The 18,694-nt window shown below is 37.5% G+C and overlaps 1 protein-coding gene and 1 long non-coding RNA gene across 7 annotated transcripts in view; one reads left to right on the top strand and one right to left on the bottom strand.

Annotated features, from left to right (window-relative positions):
* Positions 1 to 7,161, bottom strand: part of LOC143441323 (uncharacterized) — a 78,957-nt gene extending 71,796 nt beyond the window's left edge. Inside the window, exons 1-2 of the long non-coding RNA XR_013108621.1 lie at positions 6,809 to 7,161; positions 6,149 to 6,218 (exon numbers count right to left, since the gene is read on the bottom strand). This is a non-coding gene — a long non-coding RNA (uncharacterized LOC143441323). The remainder of the gene's footprint in view (positions 1 to 6,148; positions 6,219 to 6,808) is intronic.
* Positions 1 to 18,694, top strand: part of Scn9a (sodium voltage-gated channel alpha subunit 9) — an 84,323-nt gene that overhangs the window by 15,195 nt on the left and 50,434 nt on the right. For 3 of the 6 annotated variants that reach the window (XM_034494863.2, XM_076928842.1, XM_076928843.1), the window contains 9 exons: positions 3,032 to 3,095; positions 4,275 to 4,416; positions 6,080 to 6,286; positions 8,438 to 8,725; positions 11,142 to 11,480; positions 14,191 to 14,320; positions 15,612 to 15,850; positions 17,569 to 17,742; positions 18,414 to 18,694. The exon at positions 18,414 to 18,694 is cut by the window's right edge and continues 76 nt beyond it. In XM_034494863.2, the coding sequence (XP_034350754.1) occupies positions 3,032 to 3,095; positions 4,275 to 4,416; positions 6,080 to 6,286; positions 8,438 to 8,725; positions 11,142 to 11,480; positions 14,191 to 14,320; positions 15,612 to 15,850; positions 17,569 to 17,742; positions 18,414 to 18,694 (1,864 nt within the window). Of the gene's footprint in view, positions 1 to 3,031; positions 3,096 to 4,274; positions 4,417 to 6,079; positions 6,287 to 8,437; positions 8,726 to 11,141; positions 11,514 to 14,190; positions 14,321 to 15,611; positions 15,851 to 17,568; positions 17,743 to 18,413 lie in introns of all 6 variants that reach the window. The other 3 variants (XM_034494861.2, XM_076928840.1, XM_076928841.1) reach the window with 1 other exon arrangement.

Genomic DNA, 18,694 nt, shown 5'->3' with positions numbered 1-18,694 from the left:
GGATTAGTGTTTGAGACAAGACTGGGTTACATAAAGGGTTTTATATAACCCTGGGATACATGACAAAAACCTTAGATCAAAACTACATATTAAATAAATAAAGAAATATATAAAAAGAAAAGCAAAGTGCATCATGCTACCACTATCCTCATGTTGTCAGATTCATCCTCAGCAAAACACGGGTATTCTTTAAAAGCTATGTATTAAGTCTCACTAGGGTTTCCACTTCAAACTTAGATGTTTTCCCATTTTGCTTGCATCCTATTAGTTAAACAAGAGGTGGTGTGTAAGCCAGTTGGTTAATCTCCTTTAAAATTAAATGATATTTTAATAATAGTAGTGTTTGTCTTTGAATAACTAACATAGGATGTATGAAACTTTGTTATTGCTCTATCTGCAAAACCATACATGAATTATTCAAGAACTCCATAGGTGTTTCTAACCACATTTCATGGATGCAACAACTAAAGCCGTTAGATGATTTATCTACATAGCAAGGAGTAGAGGCAATACCCAAATATAAGACTATGCAACTTCAAAATCTTAATTCCATTATTACTAAGAAAGTCTCATAATAATCGCATTTATGTTGAATTGAGCCAAATGAGAATTTGAGGCCTTATTGTAAAGAATGGAATTATATTCATGAATGTAAATGTCATAGTGAACCCTATTTTATAAAATTAATGCACACTAACAAAAAATGCTGAAGAACCCCCGAACTCGGGAGACCCTTCCTCAAGTCTCAGGAAATCACGACCACCCAAAAATCACAAGAAACCATACCTGGATGCAATCAGCAGAGGTTTATTAGGGAAGAAAGCTGGCAGCCAGCAGCCAAACTGCACACTTGTGCAGGAGTAGAGTTTGACCCTGTTAGCCAGTCTGAGGAGGGTTTGAAAGGGAAAAACCACAAACCAGGGGAGTGGGAAGGGGGGGGTGAGGGGTTGTCAAGGATACAAAACATAAAAATAATGGAACATTTCAGAGGTACTCACCCTAAATGATTAGAGTTATGTGAAAATCACTCTGCACACTCATTCTTCTCAAAAATGTAGTTTTACCATGTCACTGTGCCCTACCCTGTCATTACCAACTATTTCAGGTTAAATATTTCTCACTTTCTTCAGTCACAGCCCCACCTAGATGACTTTTATCTTTTTTATGGTCAGGAATGTGTCTTCCTGCTTTGGGCTTTTCCCGTCCACAGGTGGGGTCTACTCCCTGAGGCTTGAGGAATGTAATCCAGCAAGTGTCCTCTGATGCAGGGATAATGTCCTCCACCCGGAATGTGTCCCGTGGCAGTGAAGGCCTGAAATCTTATTTTCAGTTCTGCATTCTGGAACCTGCACTTTTTCTGCTCAGGTCTAAGGGCAAAGAAAATGTCTACATATATTTCATAAAATGGTCTTTATAATTTTTCACTCTACAATGCTAGTATCTGAGAGTGATGATATAAGCTTGTTTAGACGTCTATGTAATTTGGAAAATTTAGTCATCTTCCAATAATAGCAGGAAGTCTTAGTACTGGATGATGAAGAGAACAGGAAATCCTTTACCATAAAAATAGACACAAAGGGCACCAGAGACAGTGTAAGGAGAAAAATATGAGTTCGTGTCATTTTTAAGTTCTCATCATTTCGAATTTCTCAAGTCCTATAGATACTGATTGGTGGGTGAAAAACAATATAATTTTGTAAAATAAATTGCATTCATTTTTGTCAATGTTGCACAATCGATTTTTTATTTATCTTATTTTTACTTTATTTTGCTTCAGATGTCATACTTTGGAACACAGTTTTGAGCTCCTTCCTTCTCTGTCTTCTCTTTCTCCTCTCCTCTCTTTCTTTTCCTTCTCAGCCCTATCTTCTCTTTAGCAAATTTCCTAAAATCCTGAAGTCTTGAATACAAATTTTGCATAACCATCAAAAACTGAATATGCCCTTTCATAGCCCCATCTTAGTAATCAGTACTATCTCACCTCATCCTCTGTCTTAACACACACTTCACATGTCCCAATCAACAATTGCTTCCCACCATCTTCTTTGTCCTTCTTCACATCTAAGTATTCTTAGACCTGTTACTATAGCCACATTTGCACATTTCAAAATAGCAGTGATTGGCTTGCTTATCAATGCCGTTTCCCTAGAAAAACTTTCCCTGGACACAGCTCTTCTTAGTGTTCTAATATATTTCCACTGGCAGTTACAACTTTCTATTTCTTTCTAAAGAGGATGAGGAAATCGATTTAAATGAGAAAAAAAAAATCAATTTAGCTCAAGGTTTCAGAAGTTTTGGTCCACGGTTACCTAGTTCTGTTGTTGCTGAGTTTCTGTTGTGAGGCAGAGCATTATGACAATGAGCAGAGCCAAACAAACTGCTCATCTCATGGTGGCCAAGTGGCAGAGGGAGAATTCCGGAGTGGGGGTAGGAGTGGGGGTATGGACAAAGAACAATGGACAAAATGAGCCCTTCAAGGGAGTATCATCAGTGACTTACATTCTTTTTCCAAGTATGCCTGAGCCTAATAGTTCTCTGCTGTCTCTCAATATCAAATGTTAAGATGGCCCCATAAAGCATTAATCCACTCATGAGCTTGGAACCCGTTTGACTCAGTCAATAATATTCCCAAAGGCACTATCTAACTCTGACTCTGTGCAATGAAGGAAAAAGCCTTCGACACTAGAACTCTAGTGTAAACAATGGAGACTGAAACTATCTGAAATCACCACATAGATTTACTTACTTAGGAATTGTTTTCCTATACACACCAATCAAATAAAGGAACCTCCCCAAAAGCTAGTGATTTTGTTTATAATTTTTATCTTCATAACCATTCACTGGCCCATAAAATATTTTAAGTAGATGTTTTACAAACAAAAGCATGAGAATGCAAAAATGAAGACATCTCCATTAGCAGGCTTCAGGCCTAAATGTTTATATGCATGTCGATATTCATTAATTCACTTGCTATATGACTCTTACAGCTTATATCTTGTAATGCTATATTGTTCAAATTCTTCCCAAACAGAGTATTTTTATTACTTGGAGGGATCCAAGGATGCTCTTCTTTGCGGTTTCAGCACAGATTCAGGGTATGTAACATTTGCTTTGCTTTCAGTTTAAGTGATACAAAAGAAAAATCTCTGCAGGGCAAATCTATATTAATTTTCACTAGTTTCATGGCATTGACTTTGCTCATTTTAATCTAACAACGAGAACACAGACTTTAAAATGTTTACAGTTGATGCGTACTCTGGAAAGCAAGGCCGGCCATGAGCTAAGGCTTCAATCATAATAAAAAACTGATCATGGGAATCTTGAGATATAAAAAAAAAATTCTTCCTAAAAGCTCATTCAAAGTTAGTTGACTAGTTTAAGTGTTTTATTCTTGGAAAGGAGAGTAAGAAAGCAATCAATCTCTTTCCATCTCTGTGGTCTCCATGGCTTAACACAGTATGATAATGGAGTGTACTGCTCTGACCGTTCTGCACAGGATACAGTAGACTAGAGTAAAGGCATTTTGAGACCCTTCTGTTTACACAAATGCCATTTTGCTGTTTCTCCATGTGGCACCTTCAGTTTCCAGGGGAGCTTTGCTCCTGCTCTCCCTCCCATCAAGACGTCTCTTCGTCACGCTCTGAGAACTCTGCCAATTTAAGAGAACTCTGAATTTAAGTCAATTCAGAGTCAACACTGTTGCCCCCGCCCCAAGCCCACAGGACACAATGTTCATCTAAGTCAACTAAAAGCCCATCCCATCTGGCAGTTGTAGGAAGTAGAGACGTTTCAAGCCACAATTTTTTATGAACATTGACAAATGTTCTATCATTGATGTTCTTGGGACCAATCCATTCCAAGAATAGCCTTCAGAGAAGCCATCTTGCCAGAGGCCTTCATATCAAACGCTATTGATTTGAGAAGATGAACATAATGTGACTTATGCTGTCTACCATTTACTAAATGGTGCTATGGGCAGAGAGTGGGTAAATCATGTTTTTTAAGTTCAAAATCAATCTTAAGTCTTTGAGGTAATTTATTTTGGTGTTTCCACTGGAAAAAAAGTGTACCTTTGAGAATTTAAGTAATTTGGTGAAATAGTCAATTAGTAAATAGTACAATGGGATAGTATAACCTTTCTTTCTGATTCCAGATTACATGCTCTTAGCTCTTACACAATACTGAGCCTCAGAAATGATCCTCACACTTAAACCTCCGATCCCTAGCTACATGCCAAAGATATTCTGACCTATAATTTTCTTGTTCATCTGTAGGCAGTGTCCAGAAGGGTACACCTGTATAAAGCTTGGCAGAAACCCAGATTATGGCTACACAAGCTTTGACACATTCAGCTGGGCCTTCTTGGCATTGTTTCGGCTAATGACTCAAGACTACTGGGAGAACCTTTACCAACAGGTGAGCAGCAACAGAAACCCGTATGTTTGAAGGCTGTCGGTATCTAGTGTACATGTCTCCCATCGGTGTCTAGTGTACACATCTCCTGTCTTATGAGCTATTGTAATTGCTGCTGCTTTCACTTTGTTTCTGTGGACAGCCTGGGACTCCCTGCTGTGCATTACTAAAATTACAGACAATTTACTTAGCTGATATGAGAACAGATAATTCTTAAGTCATCAATATTTTTCTGCTGTGTTCTGAGCAACGGAGTTAATTTTTAGGTCTTTCAACTTCTTTGGTATACCCATTGGGTCTGACGTAAAGAGTAGAGGACACTGCAGTTCTCTTGAGCTGCCTTTGCAGACTAAGCACTTTGTTCACATCCCCAGGCTGTCTGTACGAGTGAGACTCTCCTGTAATGGGCCCGCCATGCTTTAGTGTTGAGCAATTGTTTACAATAAACTCTCAGTTCTTCTCCAACCTTTCCATTCCCTTGTCAACTGCTTCCTCTTCATGACCCTTTAAATATTTCTCAGCTTATAATATCAACCTGCCATATTGTAAATGTCTTTTCACATGGCTATCTGCTCTAGCGTAGTGCTTGCCATTACAGGCTCTGTGTATTTGTTCTAGAGTCTCAACACCCCATCCCCAAAGGAAAGTGATTGAGATAGGTATTCTATTATTCCATGTAACAGGGAATTTCTTTTCTCAGAGCTGCTACAGGCTTATTTTATATTTATTTCTGTGATTATTATAAATAATTATAAAATTATATAAAAAAGACCCTTTGTAGGAAAATAAAAGTAACTAAAATAATTTGAGGGCTTAAATGGAATCTTAGAGTGCTATCCTGCTGACCTTACATGCTTTGTCTTGCTTTATCCTCCAACAAACATATACAGTGTCACAGTCATGGATCATAGCAGTCCCCAGCTTAATAAAATGGAAAAGAAGGTCATTTTAACTCAAAACTAAAGACACATAAATAAGACCACTGACATAATTTTACAAGGGAAGTCCAAAGATAGGCATATTTAAGTTAATATATGGAAGCTAGGCTTTCTCACACATTGGTAGTAGCCTTTGTAGAAAGTTAATGAAAATCAAAATGAATCTTTTCATTGACTTAATAATTCTATTCTTAGGAATTTATTCAGTAAAATAACAAGAATTATAATGGAATGATAGAACAGGGAACCTTTTGAATTAATCTAAAAATGCACTGCATGGCAGAAGATACACTGAATCTTAAAATTGTTAATGGTTATACCAGATTTAAAAAATAAATATCTATGAGGTCAGTAGATAAGTTCCTCCCATAAGGTATCTGTCTACATCAAAGTGTGATTGTATAATTTATGCATTAAAAAGAAAAGAATAGAGTATGGGAGGTAAAGTTAGTGTTACTTTCAATAATGTGGAAAATGAAGAATTGTTATATTATAGTTTAGTCTAATGAAGAATCAAGCCTTAGTGTAGATATAACATTGTTGTATCTTTTATACTAAAAAGTTTAATACGGATTTTCTTCAAAGGTATCATGTTCATTTATCTTTCTATAACACAATTATATGAAAAATACCTGGTTTACATGTTCATTGTATACTAACCACAATAAAAAAAAAAAAACTTATTTTTGTATTACTAAAATAACCATTTCTCTTTTTTGACCCCCTAGACTCTGCGTGCTGCTGGCAAAACCTACATGATTTTCTTTGTCGTGGTGATTTTTCTGGGCTCCTTTTACCTGATAAACTTGATCCTGGCTGTCGTAGCCATGGCGTATGAGGAACAGAACCAGGCCAACATCGAAGAAGCTAAACAGAAAGAGTTAGAGTTTCAGCAGATGTTAGAACGACTAAAAAAAGAGCAGGAAGAAGCTGAGGTAGAATTTGTTATTACAAATATGAAGACAAGGGGTGGGGACAAAGGTCTTTCCTTGGAAATTCTCTTTCAGTAGTCTACACTTGTTCTTGGCTGGAAGGCTAAGAAGCACTTTCTGTTTTCTATATAAATAGCATCCTTTTGTTTCTAATATGCTTGAAGGGACGAGCTCTAAACTGAGCTCTACACAACAATCTGTTTTCTAACAGATGTTCTGAAATGTCTATTATATCCCTATAACCCAGAATGCTTCAGTGTGACTGTTTATAAGAATTGTGTATACATTTTCAGCTATAGCAGCTTTCTTTGGTAACTTCATACACAGTCTGTTCTGATTGTTGCCACCCTAACCCTCTCTTGCTTCCTTCCAACCCATTACATGATAACACCTCCCCTTTCTAGTCCCTTTCCCACGGCCGTGTCTTTTTCTTTTCTTTTTTTTTTCTTTTCTTTTCTTTTCTTTTCTTTTAATCCACTGCATTTAACCAGGGCTGTCTGTATCCATAGATTAACTACTACTTACTCTGGCCTGATGCTGAAGACAATGTCTGCCCCTCCCACAGAATCCATCAGTAGCTCATAATTCAGCAGGGAGGATGTGGCTACAAAGGCTCTCCCTATATATGAATGAATGCTGACAGACCCGGTCTTGCACAAGCCCACTGCTGGTCTCTCTGCTGCCACAATGTCATGATTTCATCGATTGTCTGTTAAGCACAGAATTCCATAGCTCTCATCCCTGTCTTTTGGGCTCTCACACTCTTCCTGTCACCACTACAGCTCTGTTCCCAGAACCTTGGAGAAGGATATGAATGTCCTTGTGAGCTGAGCATGCAGCTGTCATTCTCAATGTCTTGAGCAGCCAAGCGTTTCTTCATTCACTACCTTTTATTGGCAAGAGCAGTTTCCCAGTGAAGACTGAAAGTAGCATCTGTTGATAGGAACAAACAAAACTCTTCAGGAAGCAGCTTGTCACTATGTCAATTTAGTTAGTTAGCATTAGTAAGTTCCCAGTTAGGGCTTAAGACCTCCTTATTCAGGGGTTTGTAACTTAGTTGATAGTACCAGACATGGATTCTATCTTGGGAAGTGACCCTCATAATCATAAGAAATTCTAACTGTAATGTCAAAGTTAGTCTACAAGGTAGAGAAAGTGTTCATTAACTTTTGTTAATGTTATAAAACTGCCACCTCGTGATTGAGACCACTTACTTATGAGTAAGACACAGGTGCATGATAAACTTCTGCAAAGGCATTCTTCCAAAGAGGCTGGGAAGGCTTTTTCAGTCACAGATAACCCCAAACAGCAAAAGCTTTAAAACATGTCAGGGCATTTGAATAGTTAATCTCCTGAATGATTCTATAATTAACCCAAGGCAATAACCAGTGATGTAGAAAAGCACACATACATAAATAAGTTTAGTTCAGCATTTAAATAATGTTAAAATTCAGAAATACAATTCATTTTCCTGAAAGTCTAGAAACTTGCAATAGGATTATGGAATTTTGGTGTCTCGACACTTTATTCATCTATAAAATTTTGCATTTTGAGAAAATTCTGTCATGAGGAAAAAGCTGATAAAATAATAATGGGTGGAATGATATGATGCACTCACAATTTAAATATTATACAAATATATAAATGATCTAGAGAATTATTTACCACAACTCCTTTCTGATGGTATGATTGCAAGTATTTTTCTACTTTTTTTTAAAACATCCTATTGGTCAATTTTTTCTAGTTTTCTTAAATAATTTTCCTTTAGTGTTATAAAATTCATACACAGATACAATAAAACATGATTATACCCAACCTCCTACTCCCAATTTCATGTCCTTCTTTTGATAACATACTAAGTCTAATTAGTATGGCCCATAGGTGCATGACTGTAGGGCATCCCTTGGGCCACAGGAAAATTACCAATGGCCACTCACACAAAGAACCATGAATCTCCCTCTCCAGCTGCCATTAACTACCAGTATGCTCCTCAGTAAGGGGTGGGACCCAGACAGAACCTTTGTCATCTCTGTCTGAATTTTTTTTTGGTTTGCTTCCTGTACGAGTAACTCATGCACAGGGTGGGTACCCTGCATCTTGTTTTTTCACAATTTGGAAATTAACTTAAATGCTGGGATTGTCTTGGTCCAACAGGCGATCGCTGCAGCCGCTGCTGAGTACACGAGTATAGGGCGGAGCAGGATTATGGGGCTCTCTGAGAGCTCTTCAGAAACCTCCAGGCTGAGTTCAAAGAGTGCCAAGGAAAGAAGAAACCGAAGGAAAAAAAAGAACCAGAAGAAGATGTCCAGTGGCGAGGAAAAGGGTGACGATGAGAAGCTGTCCAAGTCAGGATCAGAGGAAAGCATCCGAAAGAAAAGCTTCCATCTCGGCGTGGAAGGACACCACCGGACCCGGGAAAAGAGACTGTCCACCCCTAACCAGGTACTGAGAACCCACCAGGCGTGCTCCGCAGCCAAAGGGTAGCAGCACAAGGTTTAACTCCAGGCTAAGGCCCAGGAGAGAAAGGCAGCTGCACCACCATGTTTTACAAAACAACAACAACAACAACAACAAAAACAAAAAACAAAAACCAAAAAACAACAACAACAAAAAAAAAACACTACCTTCCGCTGGGCATTCATGGAAAGAAGAGAGAAGTATATGTTTTTCGTTGTTTTTGTTTTTGTTTTTTTTTTTTTCATAAAAAAGCTTGTTATTTCAAAGTTGCCATGTCTTTTCTAGGAAACATTTTTTATATAAAAGAAAATGTTCTTGAAAACTGTATGGATATAGAGATTGTTTACTCCATTGATTAATTTTCATAATTGTATTCAATCATTTTATTATTTCATTCATGAAAAGATCATGAGGAAAGTAGAGGAGAGGGAAGGAGAGAATAGAGGAGGGAAGGAAAGAAGAAAGGGAGGAAGGAAGAAAGAAAGGAAAAAGAAAGGAAAGGAGGGAGTCTAATCTTCAACTGGTGCATCTATCTTCTTCAGTTCTGTAGACCAGCATGTACCAAAGCTGCAGGCACCCAATTTGGAATTTTGTTCAAGCCTTTGGCATCCTCCACCCCATGCACAGAAACTGCTGATTGATTAGTAAATGAATTTCTCCCCTCTGGAATGTCTTTCTCCTTGTCTCGTTTTTTCACACCGAATCCACATCCTGGTTCCCTGCAAATCAATGAGATGAGCCATGGCTCCAGAGCTACTAAACATCCACACATCATCAGCCCCACCTCGACTGTTGACACAGAAGTATACATATGGGTCACTGTGCTGAACGAACACTAAAGACCAAGGGTCACAGCTTATGCAGATCACCAATAGGCTGTGGCTCACTTATCTCAGCTTCCTCTAACCTTCCTGGACTCCAATTCCCTAACTAGGATGCTCACTGTGTCAGAAGAATTTTACTCTTTCCTTGCCTCTCTTACACATTTTTTCCCCTTTTTCCCCCTCCCAAGACTGGCCTCAAACCCTCAGTTATAGCCAAGAATGACCTAGAACTTCTAATCTTCTTCCTTCTTCCTCTCCAGTACTGGGATTATAGGTATTGATCACCATGCTCACTTTACACAGTTTTGGGATTTGAACTTTAGACCATACACATACTGGGCGAGCACACTGCCAAGTTAGCTATATTCCCAACCTAGCAGTCCCTTCTCACCGATAATTTTCTTCATTAATATTTCCAGTCACAAGAGCATTTTCTTCCCCTATTTTGCTCGAGCATCTCATCCCCCCGTAATCCTGCAAACATTCCTCTGTGCTCTGTGTTCTCCCAACCTGACCTTCTGTGCACTGTCCGGGATTAATTGTCATTGTCTTTGCCATAGATTGAAGTTTCCAGGCTCTGTTACTTAGGACTGCTGACTACCAGATAAGCACAGAAGTTAAAGACAAGAATCCATTCTTATCTATAAACACTACAATCCAGAAGAAAAATGGATCTTGAATCCATATGGTTCTAGCATAAAGACAAGAGGGAATTCATGCTTGTTCCCTGCAGAGCTCATGTCCTATTCATTTGCCTTTGTTCCCAGTGCCTGCCAGCTACTTGTCCTTTATATAGAAAGCACTTACATGCATGGGATTTAGTACTAATAAATAATCTGCCCTGGATTTTCACTTATGAGAAGAGTTTATACTGGATAGGAGTCCTGCAAAGGTGACAGTTTTCCCCTGTTCCCTTGGGAGCAACCCCACCCCACCCCATCCCTGCATACACATGCAGAGTTGTAATAATCCCTGTCTCTTAATTTCACTGGCTATTAGAGCCCTTAAGGCACATTCAACTGCCTGCAAGTCTATAAACTGGTGAGTTCCCCAGACCTTACCATGAAAGGAAACAACTGGTCTCCAGACTCATGCCTTGCCTACAAGGCCCTCAGCCCAAAAGTAAATACAATTTTAAAGTTTCAATTTTTAAGGAAACTTAGAAACTGATAGATGATAAAGCTGAATAATGAGTTTTAGTATTAGGATCAGACAGATTTTTTTCCTTGTTCTGGGGATGAAATCTTCTAATTATTGCAGCCTTTATTTGTTAGAATGAGGGTATTTATTGAATTGTTTTTTAAATATATATAAATATATATTTAATATAATATAATATATAAATATCTTAATATAATATATTATATAAATATAAATAATATAATACATAATATATATACATATACATAATATAATACATATATATATATATATATATATATATACATATATATATGTTTCTTCTAAGCAAACACAGGACCACTGGTCTCAAGGTAAAGATGTAGTGGTAATTTCCTGAAGTCTGTTCTTATTTGTAGGAGCTCCAGCAAACACTTTCTGTCTTTTTTCCCCCACAGTCTCCACTCAGCATTCGCGGGTCCTTGTTTTCTGCCAGGCGCAGCAGCAGAACGAGTCTCTTCAGTTTTAAGGGGCGAGGAAGAGATCTGGGATCTGAGACAGAATTCGCTGACGATGAGCATAGCATTTTTGGAGACAATGAGAGCAGAAGGGGTTCACTATTCGTACCCCATAGACCCCGGGAACGGCGCAGCAGTAACATCAGCCAGGCCAGTAGGTCCCCACCAGTGCTGCCGGTGAACGGAAAGATGCACAGTGCAGTGGACTGCAATGGCGTGGTGTCGCTTGTTGATGGACCCTCAGCCCTCATGCTCCCCAATGGACAGCTTCTTCCAGAGGTGATAATAGATAAGGCAACTTCTGACGACAGCGTAAGGATGTTTTCCATAGCTAAGGCATGGCTGAGCTCTGACTTGTGCATCAGTCATTGTCTCTGCTGGGGGGCCTGCTCTCTGGTCTGTGAATGGCTCTGCATTTGGTGATGCCTTCTCTGTGAAAACACAGCTTTAATTCGTAGCTCAACCCACAAGTTAGGTGTTATAATCACTTAATTCAAATCTATTTTAAGGGACCAGAGAGATGGTTTTCTGAATAAGAACCCTAGGCATAGCACCCAATTCTGGTAGCTTGCAAAAACAGTCACTGTAACTCTGGCTCCAAGAGATCTGGCTCCCTTTTGTTTCAGTGTGGCATGTACATAACAACATGCAGACACACACACACACACACACACATACACACACAATTAAAATTTTTGTATTTCATACTGGGAAAATATTTATGTTATGATTACAGGTTTTCTAAAAGCATCATTTTAGAAAACATTTATTAAAAATGCCTATAGCTTATTGAATAGGCTGACCTTCTTAGGAGACAGGCTCTACTCTGTAAAGAAACCTGGATCCCTTGCCATCTACTTCTGTTTATTTCAGGTTATTTATTTAACATATGCTTATTGCAAGGGACTCATACTTGGGTTATTGATAACAACAGTAAAAACAGCAAACACATTCTTAAAGCTTTGAACCATCTGAATGAGACGATATATTACTATCACTACAAACAGGAGAAATAAGCCAGAATGTACACATGTAACCATTGTTCAGAAGCAGCTCTGACATTTCCACAAAGGCCCTGTGCCCTAAGGGTACACTCTGAGCCTCCATCTCCACTGTGTCTTCAAAGGCCATTAGGCTTTCAAACTTATATATAATCTATAATCTCTGTACTTATTCCTCTAAGTGAATGAAATGTAACACTTTTATTTAAAATATATTTTGTCTGAGGTCTATCAGTACAAAATATCCAAAATATATACATTGAAACAAATAAATGTAAATTCAATAATATAACTATTCTGACATAACACATTACAATGCCACTGAATCACTGAAAGCATAGACAGTATCACATTAGGCCTGATAACCAGTCTGGAGTTTTCAGTATACATGTCTCAACCACTTATTATATATTCTGCATTTCCAAATATCAGCCAGTGCTGCCATTAACCCAGCAAGTTTCCATCACACGTTATGCATCTGTATGTTTGTAGTAACAAACTGTAGTATTCCAAGTAAGAATTAAAGTTCCATCAAAGTTGTGGCCACACACACATTTCAGTTTGAAAAAAAAGAATGCATGTGCTCTGGGGTAACTTGCAACCTGTCTGCTTGCATGACGCAACTTATATCATTCTTTTAAGCTGCTTTTCTTTGGAAGTAGCATGGGACCTTACTATGAAATGACACTCAGGCTTTTTCAATGGGATTTTTAATCTGTAAAATGTTATTATGCAATGTATGTCGTATTTGAAGCTGAGTTCACATTTTTTAACTAGTATTTTATTTAAGAGTTTGCTTTTCAACAGTGAGGGGAAAAAATCTCCAAACCACAAAAGCAAAAAGCTAAAATTATAAAAACCAAAGAATTACAAATGTGATCATTATAGAGGTTGGGCATAGTGAACAGTTTACAAGTACACGTCTGTTCTTGCATGACATAAAATATGTACACTGTGCACATGCCCACATGGAAAAGAATTTGTATAGTCAAATACTTTTTGATTTGCAAGAGAAAAGTAAATTAGAGCACAGAGCAGAGAAAACATATCACTTGCCCATATACATATATACAAATGTGTTGTATGTATATATGTCTATATTTTGGTATGTATACATACATGAGTATATACAACTTTGCAACCTAACAATTATTTATTCATAGTCATATAGTAAAGTATCTACTATATATCCCATAGTACATATATGGTAGTAAATGACAGCTGTAGAGTTGTATAACTGTTTATGTATATTATGTGTATGGGGGTGTATACTTTAAAAGACCAGTATAGTCTTTTTAAAAATTTTTAAGTTCGCTGGTGTGCTTGGAAACCAAGCATTTTCACTTAAAGATGAGCATCCCTGGCATGCTCTGTTCATATCCCTGCATGTCTGCCTTTTAGAGTTGCACATTGTCACTTCTTTGAGATGGAGACATCCTCTCCATGCTGCAACTCTTGCCACTGGTCATAAACACCTTTTTCAAACTGAGTCTCTCAGCACTCTCTACCTATTATGTCATAAAGTATTCTTTCAGCTGTAAGAAAAATAATTCCTAAAGTGGTTTTCATTAATGTTGGTATTACGATAAATAACCTTGGGAGCAATAATTACAAAAATCAGAGTACTGGACTCTACACACACCTCTTGTCTGGTTGTTCTCACGTGTGGTTTTCCTTGGCAAAGGGATTTCCCCTGGATTATGGTGCATATGCAGAAAAATCACAATAGTGCTATAATGAGAAAAAGCAGCTGTTTTGTTTCTTAACTGGAAACAAGGGTATGAGGCAGGATGTTTTCTTGTATGCATTTTACTCGTGATGAATACGTGTCCCTCTTAAACACAACTAGAAAGTAGCAACATCATCATTTAAATCTACCAATGAGATCTATACTTTTAATTATTTATTACAGTTACTTTATTCTTACCTATGTTATATTAGAATTGTGTTCTTAAGATTGGAATTGGTTGCCTTTTTTTTCCCGTTAGGGAACAACTAATCAGATGCGCAAAAAAAGACTCTCTAGTTCTTACTTTTTGTCTGAGGACATGCTGAATGACCCACATCTCAGGCAAAGAGCAATGAGCAGAGCGAGTATTCTAACCAACACTGTAGAAGGTACGTGATAGTAATTTTATCTTATGTATTGTTAAATCAGTATACACTATGGTCACCTTTAGACAGATGTGTAAAAATATTAAGGATAACTCAAAGAATATTTAAAGGTGAAAATGAACACTAAAAAGAAATGTTGATTTTCACAAATGAGGAGTTAAAATTTCATGAGTAAGTTAGTTTACATGCCATTGTATTCCGTTAAACACTTGAAAAGCAGGTGCTCGTTCAAATAAGAAAGTTGTTTTAATTAATAAAAACACCAGAATTTACATATATGTAAGTGTAGTATGTGTGTTATTGTAGGTAGTTGGCTGGAAAATGCTGAGAGTTCCTCTGTGGGGAAGTTAGGTGCCACAGCTGCGGGTAGTTGGCTGGGTTCCTCACGTCGAGGTCCCAGTGATACGAGAAAGTCCATGGGTTTTTACAGGCTTTAATGTCATGGCAGATGATGGTTGAATCTGGATGTGCACCCCCTGAAACCCAGGGCAGCCCTGAGTTAAATAGGGAGGGAGATGGAGGGAGGGGCCGGGGAAGAATGTTTAATTGGCTCCACCCTCTGGCCTTCAGGTACCTCATTAGTACATAAATCTCTCTAGGGCCTGAGGCCTGTTCCTCCTGACTGTTGGCCTTAGACCTCTCTGTGGGAGTGCTAGTGGAGGGCTGAAGCTAAATGAAAGGGCACAGGAGCAGAGCCAAACTCCTGCCCGACCAAGCACCCAGCTGCTTCTCACAGCCCACCGCCCCACATGCTATATGAGTAAAAATTTTAATAGATGAACATTACTTTCACAAAAAAGTTTTATCAATAGTGATGATAACTTCATGTTGAGGGGTGTATGTGCATATGTGTATGTGTGCATTTGTGGGTTGGAATTGAAGGTTTTCTTCTACTGGTCCTCATGTAATTTGAGGGATAGGATCTCTCACTAAGCCTAGAGATCACTGATTCAACCAGATTATCTGACTACCAAACCCAATGATTGATTCTCCTGCCTCCATCTCCCAGTGTTAGGATTACGATCATGAGCCATAATGCTTGGCCTTTTACCTGCATTCTAGAGATCAGAAATCAATTCTTCATGACATGAGCCATCTCTTCAGCCTTGTGCTAGTGTATATTATCTGAGAGGTACCCATGTGTCTGCATTTGATCATTAAAGTTACTGCCTTTCTCTGCTTCATCTCACCAATAAATATATAGTACAAGAATCTTACATAATCTACTGAGCTTTCAAAGAAACAAACTATAGCAGTGGATGATTTCATGTTTGCTGTTTTTTTATTTTTCCAGAACTTGAAGAATCTAGACAAAAATGTCCACCATGGTGGTACAGATTTGCTCACACCTTTTTAATCTGGAATTGCTCTCCATATTGGATAAAATTCAAAAAGCTCATCTATTTTATTGTAATGGATCCTTTTGTAGATCTTGCAATTACCATTTGCATAGTTTTAAACACCTTATTTATGGCTATGGAGCACCATCCAATGACTGATGAATTCAAAAATGTACTCGCAGTGGGGAACCTGGTGAGTTCTCTAGAGTGAGTTATGTACTCACTTTATCCCATTGGGTGTCACCTTGCCATCTCCTTCTGGTTTTTAAACCTGTAAGTCTATGTAGCTAATTATGCCAGCATAGAATTTATCATAGGAATTAAGATACATACTATTTTAAGATACTTTTTCAGTAATGTTGAATCCCATAAATAGCAATACTACTTACATGTGTGTTGTTATTTCAGGAATTACAATGTCTGTTAACTCCCAAAATATATGTCAATATTTTAAATTTTGAATGTTTTTTAAAATGCATTTTATAATTACATTGCACTTCCTGCATGAATATATACCTACATATTATTTTTTAGAAACACTATAGGTGTATTATTCTGAAATAGTGGTGGTGAGTTATCCAGACATTTATAATCTCAAAGATTCTGGTTTGAGCCCAGATTTAGTCTTTTATTAGTTATGACCTTGAACAAATATTTGCAGATTTCTGCATTAGAGTTTTTCCTTCTATTTCTCTTTGGCAAAATACAGAACTATGTGCTTTCTATTTACAGACAGAAGCCTAGATCATGCAAATCAGTGCCTTTTTTCTCTTTGAGTATATGATAGCACATGAACTAAGGAGCCCCACCATGTCTCCTCTATACCACCACAACTCCAAGTGGAGAGCTCCCCTCTGATGTTTTGAACAGTTTTTTTTTTTTTTTTTTTTTTAAATGCTCTCACCCCTTTTCTCTGAACCATGCTTGTTTAGATAAATCTATTGGGGCAAAGTGTGCCACAAGGAGTGGCAGATTTTTTATGTTACATATTTTAGCCCTTTGATAACTGTATCATGAATTATGTTTTACAATACAATTTATATGAGTGAATACTTTAGACCTCTAATTTTATCTATCCCATGACAATTAAGCCCTTTTTTTCTGTGCCTTTAAATCTTCAAAAGTTGAATGAACATGCTCTTTATTACTGTATGAGTAGAAAGAATAGAAAGGGAGACTGGGCCAAAATTTCAGTATCTGGGTAGATACATGATAGGTGAATAGAGATATAATAGATGATTAAATAAATAGATAAATGATAGAAAGAAACATAGATAATTAGACAATAGATGGATGAAGGATAGATAAGAGATGTCTCGACAGAAAATTGGATAAATGATATATAAATCTATAATAGAAAACTCATAAAGTAGATATAGATGATTGATAGATGATAGATATAAAATACTAGATACATGGTAGTAGATGGCAGATGATCAAATAGATAGATGATCATCAATGATCAGATACGTAGATGATGACAAATAGATGAGAAAGAAAGAAAGAAAGAAAGGGAGAGTGAGAGAGAAGGGGGAGAGAGAGGAATTAAGAAGGATTGCTCAATTGTTAAAGGCTTATGTCTTTGGAATTCTAAAAAGAGCCTTTTAAACATTGTCTCTGATGCTGAGGGCTGACATGATAACTAGAGCTTTTTAGGGTTTTGATGCTTATATGAAAACTATAAGAAATCTATGCCTTGCTCGTGGGAAGAAGTGAGACAATGGCCATCTTTGAAGTCTATATAGCACATTTTGTGGGACATAGCCACAACCAACTTGATAGCCATTGTCACCATCAAGTTGGCATTGTCACCATCAAGTTGGCATTGTCACCATCAAGTTGGCATTGTCACCATCAAGTTGGCTCTGTACTTCCCATTAACAAAAAAAAAAAATGTTGTGTTTCATTTAGATCTTCACAGGGATCTTCGCAGCTGAAATGGTACTGAAGTTAATAGCCATGGATCCCTACGAATATTTCCAAGTAGGATGGAATATTTTTGACAGCCTGATTGTGACGTTGAGTTTGGTAGAGCTTTTCCTAGCAGATGTGGAAGGATTATCAGTCCTGCGGTCATTCAGATTGGTAAATAGAAGCTAAAGATACTGTTCTACTCTTATAATGAAGGGGTACCATGTTTGTTTGGGGTTTCTTTTTTACTTTATAGTATTATTATTTAAAGCTTTTAGAAGTTGAATTGAAGGTAATCGCAAGTCTTATATTTAGTAAATAAAGTCTATCCATTTACAAATGCATGTAAGTTGTTTAATTTTGACCAATTCTATTTTAAGGTGTATTCTAATAAGATAGAAACACTTTTAATCCAATATATAATAATGTACTTCACAGCAAGATTATAATTTTTAGAACTTCATGCACAAAATGCCCATACCTTAATGAATTTAATAATTAAAGTTTAACTCATTGTCACCCAAATAACTATGCAGTCTAAAAATATAAAAAGTAGATAAAAGGAAAATTAAGGTTGAGCTACCAATTTTCAAAACATACCTAACATGCTTTTAAGTTGTGATCAGAATCCTCAACTAAATTTTACACACTTTCTTCTAAATAGGTATTGCCACTATTGTGGTAATTATAAAAACAACAGCAATATTGAAAGACCAACAAAAACAAAATGTTACCTTTAGCTACAAAATGGTAATGGAATGTGAGGTAAACTGCAAACTTAAAACAAAAATCAAGAGTGGAAACACTGAAAGCTGTTTCATGACTAACTATGAACTTTGTTTTAGCTGCGAGTCTTCAAGTTGGCAAAATCCTGGCCCACACTGAATATGCTCATTAAGATCATCGGGAACTCGGTGGGCGCACTGGGCAACCTGACCCTGGTGTTGGCCATCATCGTCTTCATTTTTGCCGTGGTCGGCATGCAGCTGTTTGGAAAGAGCTACAAGGAGTGTGTCTGCAAGATCAACGAGGACTGCACGCTGCCGCGCTGGCACATGCACGACTTCTTCCATTCCTTCCTGATCGTGTTCCGTGTGCTGTGTGGAGAGTGGATAGAGACCATGTG

Source organism: Arvicanthis niloticus, chromosome 2 (assembly GCF_011762505.2).
Source record: "Arvicanthis niloticus isolate mArvNil1 chromosome 2, mArvNil1.pat.X, whole genome shotgun sequence".
NCBI classification, from domain to species: domain Eukaryota; kingdom Metazoa; phylum Chordata; class Mammalia; order Rodentia; family Muridae; genus Arvicanthis; species Arvicanthis niloticus.
Note: the sequence above shows the minus strand (reverse complement) of the source record. Positions and strands in the feature narration are given on the sequence as shown.